The 21,280-nt window shown below is 36.9% G+C and overlaps 2 protein-coding genes across 2 annotated transcripts in view; one reads left to right on the forward strand and one right to left on the reverse strand.

Annotated features, from left to right (window-relative positions):
- The window catches only part of pole (polymerase (DNA directed), epsilon), a 29,899-nt gene extending 19,823 nt beyond the window's left edge, over positions 1-10,076 (forward strand). Inside the window, exons 35-48 of the mRNA XM_059338034.1 lie at positions 372-548; positions 960-1,183; positions 1,318-1,538; positions 2,233-2,437; positions 3,016-3,189; positions 3,761-3,886; positions 5,395-5,527; positions 5,618-5,819; positions 6,910-7,041; positions 7,232-7,425; positions 7,911-8,111; positions 8,235-8,360; positions 9,491-9,580; positions 9,694-10,076. Coding sequence (XP_059194017.1) covers positions 372-548; positions 960-1,183; positions 1,318-1,538; positions 2,233-2,437; positions 3,016-3,189; positions 3,761-3,886; positions 5,395-5,527; positions 5,618-5,819; positions 6,910-7,041; positions 7,232-7,425; positions 7,911-8,111; positions 8,235-8,360; positions 9,491-9,580; positions 9,694-9,816 — 2,328 coding nt within the window. The 3' untranslated portion in view covers positions 9,817-10,076. The remainder of the gene's footprint in view (positions 1-371; positions 549-959; positions 1,184-1,317; positions 1,539-2,232; positions 2,438-3,015; positions 3,190-3,760; positions 3,887-5,394; positions 5,528-5,617; positions 5,820-6,909; positions 7,042-7,231; positions 7,426-7,910; positions 8,112-8,234; positions 8,361-9,490; positions 9,581-9,693) is intronic.
- A 3,489-nt stretch (positions 10,077-13,565) lies between these two features.
- On the reverse strand, positions 13,566-20,079 carry p2rx2 (purinergic receptor P2X, ligand-gated ion channel, 2). The gene is made up of 12 exons (XM_059337626.1): positions 19,913-20,079; positions 19,225-19,360; positions 18,563-18,634; positions 18,399-18,474; positions 18,210-18,306; positions 16,932-17,012; positions 16,336-16,489; positions 15,451-15,581; positions 15,252-15,342; positions 15,105-15,170; positions 14,930-15,007; positions 13,566-14,006 (listed from the first exon to the last, which is right to left on the reverse strand). Exons 1-12 carry the CDS (start codon positions 20,077-20,079, stop codon positions 13,899-13,901), a joined length of 1,257 nt encoding a protein of 418 aa, XP_059193609.1. The 3' UTR covers positions 13,566-13,898.
- Between the last annotated feature and the right edge of the window lie 1,201 nt (positions 20,080-21,280).

A 21,280-nucleotide genomic window follows, 5' to 3' on the forward strand; every position in this document is an offset into this window, starting at 1 on the left:
AAAAAAAAAGTGACATTATGCTAAACTCATAACTTATCTTATGTGTCATAATATGGGATGTCCTAGACAGACAAGTCCTGCTGTTACATTTACGCACATGAAAAAGACAACTCTGACAAAAACAACAGGGCAGCCATTTTTCAGAATCAAATAAAGAATATTAAGACTGACAGAACATGAATGTTATTAAGGTGTCTTTATTTCTTCCACTTCCCATCATCATATTGGTGTTTTGACTCCTGTCTTGTTAAGTAAGGTTTCTCCAGTGCCAACAAATTCATGATGGCCTTAGTGAAAGCCTAATAGAGTGCATCTTTGTGTTCCCATGTGAGAACAACCCTTCAGTTCTGTCTGTTATTTTGTCTCCTTAGGTCAGAAGCAACCAGATGCCCAACCTGACTAACCTCTACACAGCAGAGCGCACTGCTCTCCTGGAGAAGACGACAGAGGATCTTCTTCCTCCAGAAAAACACAACTTTGAGATCCGAGCTGAAAACGATGTGAAGGCTATAAACCGTGCGCTGCAACGCATATTGCTGAACTACAAGGTAAAACACACACACACACTGTATAAATAACCCCACTACTCACTTGATTTATTAGAGCTGAAAACATTTTTCTCCCAATGAGTTTATGGTCTTAGTCGCTAGTTTTACGTCTTCTTCAAAACAGCATGATGTTTGTTTTGTGAATTATGGCCTCACTTACAGTAAAATAGACGATAAAGCAGGGTGGACTTCAGGGTGCGGCTACCTTGTGATTGACTGTTCTCTACCACAGAAACCTCTCAATCAGGACAGAGGCATAGCAATGGCATGTGTACATATAAATAGCCATGAACTTGCGTCTTCGTTTATACAGTCTATGATTAGATTATAGTTATCTTAAAATCATTGCATGCACAGATGCTATGTTATGTTCATGTGATTAAATTGCTGGTGTGTAATGAACCTTTACAGGAAGAGCGTCGTGGACCCACCCTGATCGCAGTGCAGTCAAACTGGGAGCTGCGGCGGTTGGCGGCGGGGATGCCGGTGCTTGAGGAGTTTCCAGTTGTTCCAGTACATGTGGTTGATGAGATCAGCTATAACGTGCTGGACTGGCAACGCCAAGGTGCCCGGCGAATGATCCGCCACTACCTCAACCTGGACAGCTGCCTGTCACAGGCCTTCGACATGGCCAGGTACAAACTAAACACCACTACATCTTGGCATGCTCAGTCTGTTGCTATATTCTCCAATAAAAAAAGTCTACTTTCAGGCTGTAATGTTGGTTTAAAAACTTTCAGATTTTATATTTAATGTCTCTCACTTTCAGGTATTACCACTTACCTGTGGGTAACCTGCCTCAGGACGTGTCCATCTTTGGCTCAGACTTGTTTCTGGCAAGACATCTACGGAAACACAACCACCTGCTGTGGCTCTCACCCACGGCCAGGCCCGACCTCGGAGGAAAAGAGGCTGATGACAGCCGTCTGGTCATGGAAAGTGACGACAGAGGCTCAGTGGAGATCAACGCTCAAGGATGCTACTCCACAGGTACTCACACACCTGGAAGACGCTTTATCCGAGTTGAAGGCTCAGGAGGGTATTAGCTTAGGGGACAGCTAAACTTCAAGGTCCACCGCACACGCACAACCAAAAAGAGCTTTTGTATCAGCATCTACGGAGTCAAATTGTGGAATAAGTTAAGTGTGGAAGTACAGAAAAGCCAAAACATAAGACAGTTTAAAAACAAATATAAAGACATCATCTTTACAAAGTACAGAAATTTAGAAAAGCCTCTGTAACGTGGACATATGTAGACTGTAATTTTGTAATATACATAGTAATTGTATTTATGTTTATATTTATATATATATATAGTAATTTACAATATACATGTATAGGTATTCACAATGTAATATAAATTGTTTATAGTATATGTATATATATAATTATTTATAATATTTGTTGTAATATTTATATGTGACTATATTGATTATTCACATATGTATGTATATACTGACCCGTTAAGGGGTAGGACTAGATAAGTTTTTTTACTTCTTCCTACCCCCTTTCAAGCTTGCAGAAAGTGTCTATTAATATTTAAACTTGTTTTTTTTTTTATTGCTTGCATGTTCGAAATAAAGACAATCAATCAAGACGAAGCAAACGATCATAAAGCATCTGTACATCTTTTTAAGCATCTTAAACTGTATTTAACGGAGGATCCTGTTTCTTTGTGTTCCAGTTTGCGTGGAGTTGGACCTGCAGAGCCTGGCGGTGAACACCATCCTCCAATCACAGCACGTCAATGACATGGAGGGCGGAGCTAGTCTGGGTGTCAGTTTCGATGTAATCCAGCAGGCCTCGCTGGAGGACATGATGTCAGGGAACCAGGGAGCCAGCGCTCTCGCCAGCTATGATGAGACCGCTCTCTGCTCCAACACCTTCAGGTGTGTAAACTTTTTAAACCCCGTGTATATCTTTAACAATACAGATGTGGCAAGGAAACATGGTATTTTTTGTGTTTTTGCCAGGCAGCAATCTCCGTGTCTGAGCATGGAGGCCAACCGGGAAGTGCCTTAAACCTGCAATCTACCAAAAATTCCATCAGGGGGTGCTAAGTTTGGCCGCAAAAAAAATCTGCCCATTCATTTCAGTGCAAAATTTGAAAACTTCTCACTTGATTTATTACCTCAGAAAAAATTTTCAGGACAACACTATAGTCTCAATCGCTAGTAAAAAATAATCTTCAAGACAATTTGGTGTCAATAGTTCTAATAATGGCCCCATTTAGAAGAAAATAGAAGATAAATAATCGTATGATTTGGGGCGTGGCTACAGGTCACTAACAAGGCGAGCCGTCATCAGGAGAGAAGCAGAGCAATGCGTATCCACGGCAACGTGTCAATAAAGTTATATATAACGTTACTTAGATAGAAAAGAGGACGTTTACCGAACTACGTCCATTATTTCTATACAGTCTATGGTTTTTGCTCACCTCAGTGTTTGCTCTGTGTTCTGTGTGCAGGATCTTGAAGAGCATGGTGGTTGGGTGGGTCAGAGAGATCACACAGTACCACAACGTGTATGCAGACAACCAGGTGATGCACTTCTACCGCTGGCTGCGCTCGCCCAGCTCTCTGCTCTACGACCCCGCGCTGCACCGCACGCTGCACAACATGATGAAGAAGGTGTTTCTACAGTGAGTGCCACAGCGTCCAATATACTGCAAAAACACTGATTGTTTATCTAGTCACATACATTTATTGTATGATATCATGTTGTATATAAGTATTATATCAGACAGGCACCTGTTAATGTCACTGATATCACTAAATATACTTTGATGGAATAATTAAATGTTCAGTTGTACAACGATTGCTTCTTGCAAGTTGCACCGGTTAAACACTCAAAGAGCAGTTTAATATATGAGAGTGGTTGTATGTGATCAGGGTGTGGTGGTATTTTGTGTCTAGTGTGGATGGATGCTCACTCTCTGCACATTTGAATGCTTTTTGGATCTTTGCCAATCAGATGCCTGATCAGAAAGCATTTAGGAGCTCTAATGAGGGCGAGGCAGTTATTTGAGTTTTTAATGTGCTGTGCTATCCTGATCAAATATTCTTTATAAAGATGCTGTGAATGGCGAGTCTCATCACGATACTTTAATCTTTTATTTTCCTGCATTTACATACAACATCTCCTCCTTTTGTTATGCATAAAAACTGCAGTGTCATCTTCTTTCATTAATCCTTCTCTCATTCTGCTGTCAGGTTGATTTCAGAGTTCAAACGTCTCGGCTCCACTGTGGTTCATGGAAACTTCAACAGGATTGTGTTGTGCACAAAAAAACGGAGGATAGATGATGCCATTGGCTATGTGGAATACATCACCAACAGGTCAGACATTTACACTCTGTAGGTGCTCAGAGAGGCATGTACAAATCTTTGCATTTTAAAGGAATGTTAAAACTTGATTTATGCATTTCGGTCAGAATATAAGGAAACCATAAATGGGTACAGGTACAGTTGTTCAAATATATCAACTGTACCTGTTAAAAAAAAAACAACAACAACAACTACTGTGTCTTTAATTGACTCAGCAGACCATATAAATATTGTTTTGTCCTCAAATGACAGAAATAAAAGCCAGAACACTAAAATCAAATGAAGGGAAAAAAAACATAATTAGCCATTAGAACAGTTATCTGTTTGCCAGAGATGTTGTTGCGGTCTCCATCATGGGAAGTGAATTCTATAAAGCAAACTTCTCAGACTAACTGCCCATTAGACTAATGGAGGGAACAAGTTGGGCCAATATATGAAAATAAATCGATATTCTAACAGGAAACAAAATAGGTTTTGGTTATTGAAATATTGCTATGGTTAACACCAAATGTTTTCTGGCCTTCAGTGCAGCATTCGAACAGCATTTCTGCACTAATCTGTGGCAAACAAACAATGCTTTTGAATAACCGATCAATATCGCTAATGATCATTTCCGAAAAAATCTTCCTGTGTTTAATCCTTTGAGGCCTGCGGGACTACTACTGTCTTGAAGAGGCTGTAGCTCTCTTTTAAAGCTAATATGGAGATGTATTCATATGAAACTAGACAACTTAAGTCATTTACCAACCATGCTAGCCATGCTAGCTTATCTAGAACAAAGGCTCAATAACACTCCAAAGTGTTTTGGTGAATTTTGGTGAATAAATTTTTCAAAGAGGTTCCTTGACCTCCGGTTTTAAGTTATGAAAATAAGCTCTATGGGTACCCAGGACCCTGGGTTCCCTAAATAGTGTTAGAATTGCATCAATTGGACATCATTGGAAAGCTGAGACTCTTGTGGATTCAATGTGTGATGATGTTAGTCCCTGTAGTGGCCACTCATTGCAATGAGACCATTTTTTTTTAATTTGACCATCCTTCACCATTTAAAATGACCTGTTGTGACCTTGAGGATAATCATAGCCTCATGCAACTTTTAAGCATAAACTAGAGACCTAGGGCATTCAGAAGATGTATGGTTTTCCTAGGTATATTGGCAATAAGGTAAAATTACAGCAAATGGCTATATTTCACAACAAATATGTGTAACAAAAGGTATCTACCCAAAAATTGCTGCAACAACTTATGAGACATAACTGAGAACGGGAATGGCTGTTATATACAAATGTATTAAATATTAATGACATGAAAAACTAGCCAATCAGTGCTGAGTTGAAATCTTCAGGTCCCCAGCTTTCAGATGATGTACACCACTTCTATGTAGCATCCACTGTTGACCTGCTATCTCCCCCTAAAGACTATCGGTCTCTAGATAAATAAAGATATTTTATAGAAAAACAGACTTTTCAGTCTCTCTTATCATATTGTGAGTTGAAAAAAATCCCCTGTTTCTCCTCCAGCATCCACTCCAGAGAAATCTTCCACTCTTTGTCCATGTCCTTCTCCCGGTGCTGGGAGTTCCTGCTGTGGATGGATCCGGCCAACTACGGCGGTGTGAAGGGCAAACTGCCCTCCAGCATCATTTATGGAGAGGTAATTCAAACTGCAACTTCTGCCTCACTCAAAATATTTGAAGTGATTAAAGTAGCAGCACTCATGCTTTTTCCATTGTCCTTTCTTTAGGAAGACGCCAAACAAAAGAAAAAGAGCCGAGCGGAGGGAGATGAGGAGGGCAGCGAGGATGAAGGTGAGGATGAGGCTGAGGAAGATGATGGTGACGGAGAGACGGATGAGGTGGAGGAGCTGATTGAGAGCAACTGGAACATCATGCAGTATCTGCCCCAAACTGCATCCTGTCAGAAATACTTCCTCATGATTGTCTCTGGTAAATATAAAGCTATACTTCTTGTAAATGGCCATTAGCAAGGTTCTTTGTGGTGTCTTTATATTATACTAGTGCAGTGCCCGCAGGAAGAATGTATTCACACTCCATCCAGCACATACACATTGAACATTGATACTCACTGGAAACTATTTGAATATTATTGGAAAATTGAACTTTGTAGCACACTTTAAAACTCTGAAAGATAGGTAGGCTAAATAGACTTACAGATGAGATGAGTCAGGTGTGGAAATCCAGAGCGAGTTGTGTTACTGACCAGGTGTAGGCCTATCACACAATGGGGCGGAGCTCCCTTAAAAGGCGTCCAATCAGAGACAGTGCAACGCGTCAACACGTCCTACATAAATAATGATATTTTGAAAAATGAATTCAAAAATCTTCTAAATCGAGGATGCACACCTTCGTGCCATGCACAAGCCACATATGAAATGTTAGGTCGGTCTGACTAACGGTCAGTGAGATATGCCCTAGACACACACACACACACAGAGAAGCTTCTTGCTTTTATAGATAGATAGCTTGTTTTTCATGTTTGTATATTTTCTGGGTGTTTTACACTGTTGTGGTGCTTTTGTTTTGAAAATGTGCCGTCCTGTCTGCTTTTTATTTTGAAAGGTAGTTACAGTAAATAACGGGTGGAACAGTAAAATGAAAAACGAACGGTAAATAATAACGAGTGCTTCCTAATTTATTTAAAGTTGATAAAGTATCAAAAAGGCTTCTATAGTACCTGGCTGACAGGGGCACAAGGTTTATTAAAGTTTATTTTCTTCCGTTATATATATTAGTGGATATTTTTGTTGTCTTAGCTGTTGTAAAAGTGTTTATTTTCTCAAGTGCTAATGCTAATGTTTGCTATCGTTTTCCCATCTCGTAGCTCTTAATGTGAATTCACAAGGTGGTCAAGGAATTTCTTGTTTTTACATTCATGGAGCTACAGTTTTGAATAAATCTTGTGATTTCATCAGTATAAGAGTCGACCGTCATTCTGCAGGGATGCTACACTTCTTCCTTTTTTTTGCCTTTTGTTTTTTCGCTCAGCCAACTCTTACACATTTCCTTTCCACACCAGCCTACATTGCAGCCGTCTATCACAGCATGAAAGAAGAGCTAAGGCGCAACGCTCCTGGAGCAACTCCAATCAAGAGACGCGGAGGCAGCCAGGCTTCCCAGCAGGCCGTGGGGGATTTGAGTGCTCTTCCTGGTAAGAAGCTGTTTGGGAAGCTCCTTTAGTTACTAAAGAGTTCCCTCGTTTTTCTGAGACACTTCACAGTACACTTATTAGTGTCAGTAGACTAGTGTCTGTTACACTTAAACATATGAAGGGGGAGCTCTTAATTGTATTTTGATAGATTTCCTCTCAGATATGTCTTTTTAAAACTCTTTCCCCACAGGAATGATCTCCTTCTCGCAGGAATACGTGTCCAGCGAGCTGACGCAGAACTTTTTCACCATCACTCAAAAGATCCAGAAGAAGGTGACGGGCACCAGGAGTGTGAACCAGCCCTCAGAGATGTTCCCCGTCCTGCCTGGATCCCACCTGCCTCTCAACAACCCTGCGCTGGAGTTTATCAAATACGTCTGCCAGGTATTTCACCAACTACATCGACTTACCAAGCTCTTTTCATATGTTGTTGGAAGTCAGCTCTGTCTCCACTGTGTTAAAGTGTTCATGTGTTAATGTGTTTTAGTCCTTTTGGTCATTTAATGTCTTTTTTTGGTCATTTTGTGTTGTTTTTTGATAATTTTTTGGTCAATTTGTGTCTTTTTTGGTCATTTTGTATCCTTTTTTTGGTCATTTTGTCTTTTTTTGGTCATTTTGTCTTTTTTGGTCATTTTGTGTCATTTTGTGGTCAATTTGTGTCTTTTTTGGTCATTTTGTTTCCTTTTTTTGGTCATTTTGTTTCTTTTTTGGGTGATCTGAACTGTGTGTGTGAAATTCTGTTCAGTGAGCGGGGGTCGCAGACAACATGCATGTTAAATTGGGGGTCGCGACTCAAAAAGGTTGAGAACTACTGGTCTAGCCAGGATTCTCCACTCGGCACACGGCCAATCCATCTTTTGTCTGTTCAGGTCCTTTCACTAGATTCCAACATTGCGAACCAAGTGAACAAGCTGAAGAGAGACCTCCTGCGTCTCGTGGACGTGGGAGAGTTTTCAACAGAAGCCCAGTTCTGTGACCCCTGCAACTCCTACATCCTGCCAGAGGTCATCTGCCACCAGTGCAATTTCTGTCGAGACCTCGATCTCTGCAAGGACCCGTCTGTGGCACAAGTGAGAGGAGGAGCCCTAATGGGCATAATATATAACCCTGTTTCCTGTTTTTTTTTTTGTTTAACCTGCTTATTGTTAATTTTATCAAATTCTAGTTAGTTAAACTGGTTTTCTTCTCCTCAGGATGGATCAGTTTTGCCTCAGTGGTTCTGTTCAAACTGCCAGACGCAGTATGAGACGGAGTCCATTGAGATGGCTCTGGTGGAAGCTCTGCAGAAGAAACTGATGAGCTACACACTGCAGGACCTGGTCAGTAAAACAATGCTGATTTTTATGTATTTTAATACTGAATAGGCAAAACATCCTGACAAAATAACACCTTTATATTGTTTACCATAAACTGTAACATGTACCTTTTTCTCTTCTAATGTTTTTTCTGTATCTCTACTCATCATTTAAAAGGGCAGGGTAGGGATACTGGTGCTAAAAATCCTTGACACTAGATTATTATTGTGGTGTGTTCAATGTTTAAGTGCTTGGATTTTGAATAAATTGCCTGAATCTGCATATAATTAAGGTTACATGATGCAAAGTCAACTTACAAGCGGTGATGCATTTTGAGAGATGAAACTTTGTTGTATATTTCTTAAATTTTTCACTCAAAATGTATAATTATTTATATATTATATATATATTTTATAGCATAATAACATTGAATTTGATGTGATGATGTAGAAGTCAAATTATAGTATACAGTCCTGTATGTTCTGTACTGGAAAAGGTTTTGTAACTCTGACAAGAAAATATATGCATATAATATTAAGAGATAGAATATCAAGGGCAGAAAGGCAAGTTTATTTGTATAGAACCTTTCAACATCAAGGCAATTCAAAGTGCTTTACACAAAACATTAAAAGCTTTGGAAAGAGACCTATATTATGACATTCAAATATAGAAATTGAAAACGAGCACATAAAATATTTAAGAAAAAATATCGGTAACGCTTTATATTAAGGTCCTTGTAATAACCAAGTCCTTACAAGATGCTTATTAACATTATTGTGTGTTTATAAGCTTATATAAGTGTTAATAATGGCATTACAAACACCCATGACCCACCCATTATGTCTTTGCCATGCCTTTATTAATCTTATTTTGTTTGCTTATTGATATTAAAATATACTTTATTGCTCATCTATTACAAGTTAACTATAAGTTAACTATGCTTTTTGCAACTACCAGATCTAAAGCGAGAACAATGCCTTACTACTTGTTAATTAATGGTTATTAAGGGCCTTATTATAAAGCGTTACCAAAATATCAAATACAAGTAAGTTCATAGCTTCCGTCAGTCTCAACAAATGATCAAAACATGATGATAAAACATCTCATAATCTTCCTGAAGTTGCCTCACTGCTAAAACATCTGTGTGATTTTAGGTTTGTACAAAATGTAAAGGAGTGAAGGAAGCCAACATGCCCCTGTACTGCAAATGCGCCGGAGACTTCGACCTCACTTTCCCAGCCAAGGTTTCTACACTCAAATAGATCACATCAATTGATTAAGTAATGAGAGCATGCTATTGTTCCCATTTGACACTGTTCTCACAGTCCTGTTCTGTTTCCTTCTCCTCCATTTAAAGAGCTTCTCCGAGCAGATCACAGTGTTTCGGAACATAGCATCCCACTACAGCATGAGCTTCCTGGAGGAGACCATCGACTGGTTGCTCGTCATGAGCCCACACATCAGCCAGAAAGCTCACTGAACCAGACATCCAATAGAGATCCAACACTCGGCTTCATCTGTGGCTTCTACTTCTCAATCTGGGAAACATTTGATCCTTTGAGACTTTCCCAGTTCATGCACTTGTTCATGACCGTTTGTTGGTGTACGATCAGGACACTGGTGAGGCAGGTTCTGAGGAGAAATATGTGGACTGTAAATTTGTCTTGATTATGCTGTGCTAAAATTATGTACGTTTTGTGAATTTTATTTTGTAACTGTTAATAAATATTTTTCCAAGTGTTTTAACTGTGAGTCTGGATGTTTTTGCCGCTCTGTTGTTTTATTCAGTGCCGTAGAAATGGACTGCAGTTCTGCCTCAACAGGAAAAAGCATAAACATACTGAGTAGCATGTACTCATCTGACCTTCATTCATCAGCGACCTGACTTCACCGCCATTCTTCTGTCTCAGTGAAACAAACAAATCATGTATGATGATGATAGATAGATAGATAGATAGATAGATAGATAGATATACTTTATCCCAAGTTGGGAAATTACAGTGTAGCAGCAGCATTACACACAGAGACAATAACACAATTAAATAAAAAGAACAACCTAGGCATACTTCAAGCAATAAAATATAAAAATACAATAAAATGTAATGTAAAAATAAAGTGTCTAAAGAAGGAGTTTGTATTAAGGAGTAGAATTCCAGTGCAGAATAAATATGAATATGCAGTATAAAAATGTTGGTTCTATGAAACAAATAAGGTGCAATAAACATTGTGCATAAAAAACACATGAAGTGCATAATGACAGTATGTAATGAAGCAGATTATTGCAAGTTTCATTATTATCAACTCAGGTTTCGTTGGGTTCTTTTTTATGTTTATGAATTATTGTGTTATTAATTTATTTTTTAATTATAATTATTAATTTGAATGTCAAGTCTTTATCTGGTGAGAGGCTTAACGTTTTTATTGATGTTATGCAATTTTTACAGTGATGTGAAAAGGTCAGACACTTCTGGCTGTTTGTGAATTTATTCTGTGTTGTCCATACATAGACTTAATCACTGGCATATCCTTATTTATAAGGTAATTCTTTACTTGCTATCTATGTATAGCAGTGGTTTTCGTTTCGTTTCGTTTCGTATCTGTTTATTTCGGTCAATACATGTCATCAAAACAAACCAGAAAAAACAAAAACAAAACATTGATCAAAGTAAACAACATGTAAACAGAGAGAGAAAATTGATAATAGACATTTGGACCGAAAAGGCGTAGGCTGAAGCATAGCTTATTACGCCTACCCTGTTACAACTCAAGTAAATGTAAAATTTGGAAATGTACAATCTGTTATTTATCAACGAAAGAAATAAGCAGTCACAAAAGAGAGAAAAGAAAGAAGCTTATTACTCATTACTCTAACTTATATAAATTAATCATCCTATTTTTAAGTAATTTTTTGAATAAGTTAATGGTATTGCAAGTTTTCAAGTCTTTCTCCAATTTGTTCCATAAATTAACAGCTGTTACCGTGGTGCATCGTGATTTGGTGTTGGTTCTGGTTTTTAACTTTTTAAATATACACACCCCTCTGAAATTGTAATGGCTTTGTCTTAGATTGAACATTTTCTGAATACAGTCAGGCAGCATGTTGTTGTTAATTTTGAACATAAACTGTGCTGTTTTGAAATCCACCAGTTCATTGAATTTGAGTTCATTTAAATTAATAAATAATTGATTGGTTGGATGCTTATAATTGACTTTGTTTATAAGTCTCATTGCTTTTTTTTGAAGTAGAAAAATTGGTTTGGTGATTGACTTAAATGTGTGTCCCCACACTTCTATACAATAGGTTATATATGGTTTTATTAGGGATTGATACAAAATTTTTAATGAGTTTGTTGTTAAGATATTTTTACATTTATATAGAATTGCCATAGTTTTTGATATTTTATTCTTTAAGAGGTTGATATGTGGCTTCCAGTACAGTTTATGGTCAATAACCACTCCAAGGAACTTATTATCATAAACTCTTTCCACTTCCACATTATCAATGGTGATTTGCACTCTTTGATTAATTGAACGATTTCCAAAAATAATAAATTTAGTTTTGCTTATGTTCAGAGATAACTTGTTCACATCAAACCATCTTTTCATTTTTTTAAGTTCAGTTTCCACTGTATTCAGAAGATGTTCTAAGTGTTTGCCGGAACAAAATAAATTAGTGTCGTCCGCAAATAAAACACATTTCAATACCACTTTTTAGTTTCCACTATTGTTAGTACATTTGTATGGATGCACTTGCTTAACCACACTAGCTATCTAAAACATGTTCAAATTGTGAAACAAATATTCTACTCTACGATTAGAGACTAATCTCTTTTTATGACTTTTCACTCAAAGTTTAGTTAAAGGGACAGTTCAACCCAAAATTTAAAAAAATCCATATTTTTCCTCTTTTAGATTGTTTGATTAGTGCTAAAGAAAAGTAAATGTTCCTTAAAGCATTTATGTGATAGTAATAGTAATATAATAATAATATATAATAATAATAATAATAATAATAATAATATATATGAATAATATATAGTGATATCCAACCCAGATGATTTTTGGTATCGGACCAATATCGATACGATGCTGATCCTATATATATATATATATATATATATATATATATATATATATATATATATATATATATATATATATATATCATCCTATCTATTTATCCATCTGAAAAACACAAGACTTCCCAATATCCACTGGATATGTGAATAGATGCACATATGTGGTTGCAGCTATTGCAAATTTGTGTTTCTTAGTCTTAAATAGGCTTCTCCTGGGTAATAAACTGTATTTTAAAAAAGCTTTTTAGCAATTAGTGAATGTGTGAAAGTATTTTGGTGATTACTGTGAGCTGGTCTGGATCACAGTGATCTTAACCCCTTCACCACTTTAACCTGATTGCCCCCTGATGACTCACTTCGCCTGCTGATGGGCGTCTCCCAGACAAGTAATCACATTTCTGACTCGGATCTGAGACACAATTAGATTGGCTCCTTGGTGCTTCTCACTGACACATGCTGTACATGTAGGTTTATGGGTTGAAAAGCACTTAAGAGGGCTTGTGACTGAGTTTCTTACATTTTAAATTGTTAATCAAACATCTTAAATCAGACAATGCTTTTTGAGTTTATTAGTGGAATGGATTAACATAACCACCACACAGCTTTATTTCCATGCTATAAATACAAAGTTCCAAAACTGACGTGCTCCTCCATGTATATCATGGTAGATATTGATCCATTAGACTTTAGTCTTAAGTCATTTTTCACTGCTGACATCTGTATTGCTCTCAAGCGTCCAGATGGATTCACACTTCCCCACAATCTTATTAGAGGAACCATTTTATGGGAAATGTCTGTGTTATTTGATTACTGCTCATTGCTCTCCTTGTGCGTCTCTTGGCCGTTTCCTTCTGTATCTATCGTTATGCTGAACCCATCGAGTTGAAAGACAATGGAAATGACTCATGGGGTGCAGTTTTATGTTTCTAATATAGCAGATTCATAAGGGCAGAGGTCAACATTTCACGATATATATACCGTAAATAAAATAAGTAAAAACCTGGGTCAATAGAAGATATTTATTGCACTAAATGTCTACAATACAATGCTAGAAATGGGTATAGTTTGTAATGTTTCTCATTATTCAAATATTTTTCTGCTATGAAATGCTTTTGTTTCTTCTCATACTTCGAAAATATAAACACATTTTCTGAGTGGTGTTACTGCAAGTCATGTCAAGTGAAAGACAATTAATTGCATTGTCACACAGTTGGGGTTCTTCGAGGTTTGAGATGATATATATGAGCTGAATCCACTGCACAGGCAGAAACTTTCACACAATCAGCTGTCTTAAAGAGATGGTGCCCTCCGTCACTGGTTCTCTTGTCAATTTATTTCCACTAACAAAAGCATAGCGTCCACTGGCAGCCCATAACTGAGCTGCTGCAGGCACCCGAGAAACCACTGCTGTTGTTGCCGCAGTCAGCTGATAGAGGAGCGTCCACACTCTTGCCCATCGAGGACTGAGGCAACTGTGAGGACTTTACAGCGGCACGCCTTCTGACAGGTCTGAATGGTTTGAGCCGTAGCTGTGGATGAAGCTGAGCTCTGTGGAAGTGGTCACCTTGGGCACCGTGGGCTCCTTGATAACCTGCAAAGGAGAGATATCTTTGCATTAACACAGCCAGCATGCACAGTACCAGGAACCCAAATCTGCTGCACAAGGATGGACGTCTGCATGGCCTGCCAGGCACAAGCCCAGGGGTCCAAATTGTCTGTCCTTTACCTACAAAATGTCACTGGAAAAGACATATACTGACCTCAAAGAGATGCAAAATTATCACAGGGAGACACAAAACAACAAAAAGATACATAACTACGTAGAGTTGCAATAAAATAACAAAAGAGGCAAAATAATTCTGTGTTTTTTCCTCCTTTGTCCATTGTCTTATCATCCAAATCCAATCAATGCTTAACCCTTTATCAGGCAAAGAACTATATTTGGTAGTTAGAGTCAGGTAATATTTCGAGAAAAAAGTTGCAAATTTACTAGATTAAAGTGGCAAATCTACGAGAAAAAAAGTCGCAGATTTAACAGATATAAAGTGGCAAATCTGCGCGAAAAAAGTTGCAGATTTACGAGAAAAAAGTGGGGAAAAAAGCAACTTTTTTCTCCCAGATTCACCACTTTAAATCTCAAAATATTATTTTCATAAGTTTTTTTTACACATTCTGGCTGTATGTAATATCCTCCAATATTCTCTAGGGTTGAAATTTGGAATTTGCAAGTATTTCAATGAGTGTCCTATTAAGGGTTAAAGTGGTGAATCTGGGAGAAAATAGTTGCTTTTTTCCACTTTTTTCTCGTAAATCTGCGACTTTTTTCGCACAGATTTGCCACTTTAAATCTCTTTAATCTGCGACTTTTTTCTTGTAGGTTTGGTGATTTAATCTAGTAAATTTGCAACTTTTTTCTCGAAATGTTACCTGAAGTTACCAAATATAGTTCTTTGCCTGATCAAGGGTTAAACATGCATATGTGATGAGGTTGATTATAAGATGTCTTTTACTCACCTCATCAAATTTTCTATCACTGTAGACTTCATTCTTGTCAATAAATGTCAGCATAATCCAGTCACAGATAATGGTACACTAGATGGGTGACATAAGAAAAAAAGGAACAGTTTGTGTTGTAAAGAGTGACAACTTTCACTTCTCAAGATCAAAGATGAATGGAGTAATTACTTACAATCCCAACTGATGTCAGGGCGGTCACCGTGCTGATGATGGTTGGGATGGGACTGAATTTACCAGCCTGAAAAAGAAATCACATGCAGATAATATAATGACAGCCACATTACATTAAAACCCTAGTTATGATGGAGTATCTGCTCACTTGTCCATGAACTATGACATCCAGACGCATTCCGAAGGCCTTGATGAGCGTCCGGGACTCTACTCCATCCTTACTGTAATATTTGGCAAACCTGGACAGTTACACGGAAATTTCAAGGGGTTAAGACTTTGAAATTACCCATGACAAACACATTTTAAAATATTGAACAAAATAGTCACTTTTGGATGTTGGAGCTCACCTATAATAGTAGCCAGAGCTGGCCTGATCTTTTCGGAGGTCAAGACGACGGAAAGAATATTTAGGTTTACAGTGTGAAGGATCCAGGTCCAGGTTGCACTTCCAGTTGATGAAAACTCCTATCACTCCCCCCTGAGCAAAACAGCAATATCTTAATGCTACACTTTCTTTTCTTTTTTTTATATATATATATATATTTTTATTGGAAATTAGCATTCATAAGCATCAGTACAAGACATAACTTATTCCACAGCTGTTTTCCACATTTTTGTTTTTTAAAGGGCACATTAGAACAAAGAACCACAAAAAAGACAACCCACAAAACAAAAATAAAAATAAATACAAAACAAAACAAAACAAAAAACATAGTATCATAATAATATATCGGGAGGCAAAAAATCAGAGAAACAGAAACATTAACAATTATACTAATAATACCAATACATAAATAAACACAGGATGCCAAGTATGCTCATTAAAAAAAAAAATAATAATAATAATTTAAAAATACCTTAATAAAATAAATGAAAATTGGATGCATCAAATCGACTCAGTTGGGGTCCAGAGAGGTGAGGGTACTCACATATGTAATGCTACACTTTCATACGTCCATCCTTATAATATCATAGAGAGTATATGTTGCTTAAGATAAGATGCTAGCCATTGTCCATGGTTTTCTTAAAAATGATTTTGGTTATTATAATGAAAACTATGGAAATGGCTAGATATCAGCTCTTAAATAAAACTCTTATGAGCTATGTTTGTTGTTATCATGGTATTTGCACCTTTAGTTGTACCAGGCATTAAAATGAACAAGAAATTGAAGAAAACAATTATCTAATAATTTTTTCCATGACTGTATATATGGAAGACAGGCTTTACTCACAGTCCTGCAGAGCTCGCTGAAATTCTCCCTGGCGTGACTTGCGATGTAGCCCAGACGGAAGTTTGGACAGTAGGGCTCCTTCTCCTCATGATAATGACATTTATTGAGGTATCTCTGCATGTCACGTTTGTTTGAAGCATCTTTGATATTTCCCCTGCCAAAGACAAGAAGTTCGTAAAACGCTTTATAATAAGGTCCTTAATAACCATTAATCAACAAGTAATAAGGCATTGTTCTCGCTTTAGATCCGGTAGTTGCAAAAAGCATAGTTAAGTTATAGTTAACTTATAATAAATGAGCAATAAAGTATATTTTAATATCAATAAGCAAACAAAATAAGATTAATAAAGGCATGGCAAAGACATAATGGGTGGGTCATGGGTGTTTGTAATGCCATTATTAACACTTATATAAGCTTATAAAAAGACAATAATGTTAATAAGCATCTTGTAAGGACTTACAAGGGCCTTATTACTTGTTAATTAATGGTTATTACAAGGACCTTAATTTAAAGCGTTACCAGAAGTTCTCCTGTAGCTCCTCTAAAGCCCAGATACATTGGCTGCAGTGTGTGCGTGTGTATGGGGGTACTTTACCTCAGCACTTTAAATCTGGGGAAGTGGATAGAGTTCCTGATGAACACTGTGAAATTGATGGCCTCCACTAGTGCTGGTTCTCTGTTGAAGACACAAAATATTCAGAGTGATATCATTCTGATATTATGCCTCCTTTATTAGTTTACATTACTGACAGCAAGTAACTGACAATGTTGCAGCCATCGTTTTGTTCAAGCAATAACAATCTGTTGTTATCTGTTGTATCTTTTATTACAATTGCTTTGTTATTGTTGATTTGTGATTTGTTACTTCGGTTTTTATGCAGTTTACTTATCATGATAGCAACTGACCTAGCTTAATGCCACAGCCTATTAGCAGCCTCAAGGCTTTAACCTACACTTTTCACTTTACTTCATTAATTCATGGTTTATTTCATATGGACAGACACTATATATATACCGATACAAATATGCTAATTTGCAAAAACAATTCTAAACAAATCCCTAGAAAGGCCTTTATGAATGAACGCAGGAGATTTTAGTCTTTAGTAAAAAAAGGAGGTAAAAACTGGATACCACAAGATAAAATAAAACATTATATTTAAAAGCTAAACATGGTTACAGGTTTGCTGCCGAATTAAACAGGACTTGGTAGTGATAAGAGTCAAAGTTTGCAAGTCTGAAAAGTCTGAGCAAAATATGTTTTGAACAATGTAACTATGCAATTTCTATGTAAAGTTGCTCGGTTGGATCTGCTAGAACTTTTTGTAATATCTTGATGTAATTGCAGAAATTATTTTAAAGGCCCTGCGGATTTAAAAGCAGCCAGTAGTTCACAAGCAAAAAGTTTGAAAAATTAATATGTGTCGCAGAAACATTTTTATCTTCTAATCTCCTATTCTACTTAGAATCAGGGAGATATATTCTGTGGCCCTCTTCTGATTTGTAATCAATATCATGGATATTTTACACATTTTTACAGTTTCATATTTGCTTTCAGTAAAACTTTAAAGGCCAATTGCTGTCTGAAACTTTTATTGGTGTGGTATGTGTGTTTAGCTCAAAGCATAGCTGTGCACCTACACACACATAATGACACAAAGTCATTATGTGTGTGTCTCTAAGTCTCTTGTATAAAACAATGTTAATTGATTGTTAATCGTTTCACTTTGCTCTTTAGAGTTGGAGTTGTGTTCACAAGGTTTATCTTATTTTGTTTATGGAGTAAGATATGTGGGGACTTTTCCCTGTATGTGATACAAATAAACCTGACTTAAAATTGCAAACTTGGGGGAGATAATCTGTCATTGTGTCTTACCGTACTACAGCGTATTCCTCAATGGGACACCAGGTTTGGATCTCACAGGTTTTGAAGGTGTGGTTGTAGTACTGAATACATCTGCCGGTCCTTCTGCCTGTAAGGAAGTGTTTAAAACAGATATAAACTGTGGCAGATACAGACCAACAAGGCTTGAAGAAAGATTTGAGGAATTTAAAAAAACAATACCATGGCCATTAAAGTCAACTGCTCCCTTGACACAGTCAGAGTCTTTCGTACAGTTGGCATTGGCAACTTTGAAATACTGAAGTGAAATAAAACAGGTTATAGTATTGTCTTTTCTTGCATACTAGAAGATGTTATTGTTGAGAAAGCTTTGGTTGACCTCTCACCTCTGCACAGGTTCCTTGCTTCTGATCATGGGTCACTTCTCGCCTCAATATCGTACTAATCACATCACCGCCCTGTGAGGAAAGTGTCACAAAAATGCTAGTGAAATTAGTGAATCTGGTTTTACTGTTATGTGAAGACATGATGATGCCAACTCAGGAGGTGAGATTTCCTTTATTTTATTCAATTCAATTCAATTCAAAGAACTTTATTTTTCCGTTAGGAACTTCACATGTGGAGGAGCAGCAACAATACAACAATACATACAATTAACAAACACACATACACACACGCACACACACACACACACACACACACACACATCATCAGCCCACACTAGACATATGGCAGATAATAAAATCTTTGCTGAGCCTAGTGAAATAAATAAGTTACTAATACCTCCATAGTGGAGGGGCAATAAATAACAGTTAAAAAAATAAAAATAAAAAAGTCAAGGTGTTAAAAGAGAGAGGAGACAGTTAAAAAAAGGGGGTTCAACCATTCAGAAGTCTTATGGATGCCGGGACAAAGCTGACAGGGCTCTATTTGTCCTTAGTTTAGGTGCTCTGTATCTGTGGCCTGAGTGTAAGAGGCAATACTGGCTGTGTAGAGTGTGTGTGATGTCCAAAGTGATTTGAGTTGCTTTTTGCTATGACAGACTCACCTCAGAGGGTCTTGCGTACTCCACAGTGTCCAAAATATCATCTCCATGAACTGCTGTGCCTTTCATGAGTGTGTAAACTGAGCTCTCTGGGCGGGTTTCGGTCTCTTGGTAGGCTTTCTGACTTATGAAGACATACCTTCAGGATGATAGAACAGACAGATGCAATATTACATTTTCTGTAATGGCGTCGATTTATATTGGAGGTATCAGATAACCTGCATCTGTTCAGCCCTTTTTGCGGAAGCCAAGGTAGGAGGAAAAGATGACGCACTTCAATCATTAAATGTAAAACATCTACTCTGAGAAATAGTAAGAGAAAAAAAATGTAAAGGATCTTCAAAAAATCAGAGTCTATGATCTGAAATTTCATGTCTGATAATGGACAAGGAGACACCATAGAGACCCTAAACTCTCTAACCCATCAACTGTGTCTCCATTAATTATAGTGTTTATTAGTTTCCAGTCCATTTCCACACCACAAAACTGCAATCGATGGAACAGAGATTTTTTAAGTGCATTTTTAATCCGTATACACTCCTTCGAAAACACAAAAGCATGTTAATGGCAAACATATAATGTTATTATTTACTTGAATTCCTTAAAGAAGCCCTTTCTCTACAAAATATGTAGAAAAGGTGAATATGAATGTTTCATACATCGGGCATGCAGGTACAAACATGAAGCTTACCAGATGAAATAGGTGATCACAAGAAACTGAACGCCTCTGTAAATGACTCCAAGAGTTCTGTTTTTAACCACCATCACCTTTGGTGTCTCATAGTCCCAAAAACCAAGAAAATAGTCCTTTAAAAAGTGCCGCAGCCCCATGGTGAACTTGTGAAATATGTTACACATATCCTGAGATGTCCCTGGGAAGTCTAAAATTCTTGCCTCTCTGTATCCAGCTTTTTATTTACCTCACTATTTTTCTTTCTCACTCTCAGATCCAGTCTGCATCTCTCTCTCTCTCAAGCATTCCTGGCATCAAGCACAGAGAGGGAGAGAAGACGGGGGTGGGGTTCAATTGTGGTTGAATCGTGCATTTTATTTTATGAGTTTTTCTTCTGATGATTGTTCAGCTTTATAATGTTTTCAGCTGAGCCGAACAAAATCCTTACAGTTCTGGACTTATTTTATAAACATTTTTAAACATCTGCCTCTGTTTTTCTTTCTGAATAGGTTGAAAATATTGTATTCAGATGTTTTTTCAATATGTATGTTTATTTGTTTGTATTTACATTGTTTTTTACATGTGAGTATTATTTTATATCACTTTTATATATAAGCGTGGGGCATTCATTTGAGGGGAAAAAATGCTTTTTTTCAAAGAAAAAAGGTTTCTTGGGGGTAAAAGTGCTCTTGTTTTTTGGAATTATCTCAATGATTCAGCAAAAACACATTTTTTCCTCAAAAATTCTGAACCCCTGACCCTGTAAGATAATTATTTCATATATTAGATTATTATCTCAGTAAGGAAAAAACCCCAACTGATTTCTTCCAATGAAAACCATCCTCAGAATTGTGAGATACTCATCTGATTAATTCAGAGAAACAGTGCTGTAAATCCTAGAGGCAAAGTTTTCCTATAATCCATTTAGGGCTTCTTACCACCACAAGTATTCCTTCTTCTTCTTCTTCTTCTTCTTCTTCTTATTATTATTATTATTATTATTATTATTAGTAGTAGTAGTAGTAGTAGTAGTATTATTATTATTAATGATAATAATAATAATAATAATAATAATAATAAAAACAACAACAACAATAATAATAAGAATAAGAATAAGAATAAAAATCTTAATCATCATCATTGTTCAGATGCTGGTGCCAAGAGTGAGAACTGAGTTAGGTAAGAAAGCTTTTAGTTACGCCGCTACTTTATCATGGAACAATCTGCAAAATTAATTGAAATTGTCTGAGTTAATCACAATCGGTGAATTTAAATCGATTCCATCCATTTAAGTCTCTGCTGAGGCTCCTTCGGTGTTGTTGTGATGGCTGTATTTGTATTTAATTGTATTTAATTGTTTATGATAACTGTGTTTAAATGTTGTAA

The sequence above is a fragment of the Centropristis striata genome, chromosome 7 (genome assembly GCF_030273125.1).
Source record: "Centropristis striata isolate RG_2023a ecotype Rhode Island chromosome 7, C.striata_1.0, whole genome shotgun sequence".
In the NCBI taxonomy this organism is placed as follows: Eukaryota; Metazoa; Chordata; class Actinopteri; order Perciformes; family Serranidae; genus Centropristis; species Centropristis striata.

What these genes read in the sequence shown, in the direction of transcription:
- p2rx2 (XM_059337626.1), bottom strand. Translation starts at nt 20,079, where the DNA reads ATGTGTAACATATTTCACAAGTTCACCATGGGGCTGCGGCACTTTTTA. An exon ending in AGTACGCAAGACCCTCTGAG is followed by an intron (nt 18,635 to 19,224) that starts GTGAGTCTGTCA and finishes CTTTCCTCACAG; the next exon opens with GGCGGTGATGTGATTAGTAC. An exon ending in TCAGCGAGCTCTGCAGGACT is followed by an intron (nt 15,582 to 16,335) that starts GTGAGTAAAGCC and finishes TGTTTTGCTCAG; the next exon opens with GGGGGAGTGATAGGAGTTTT.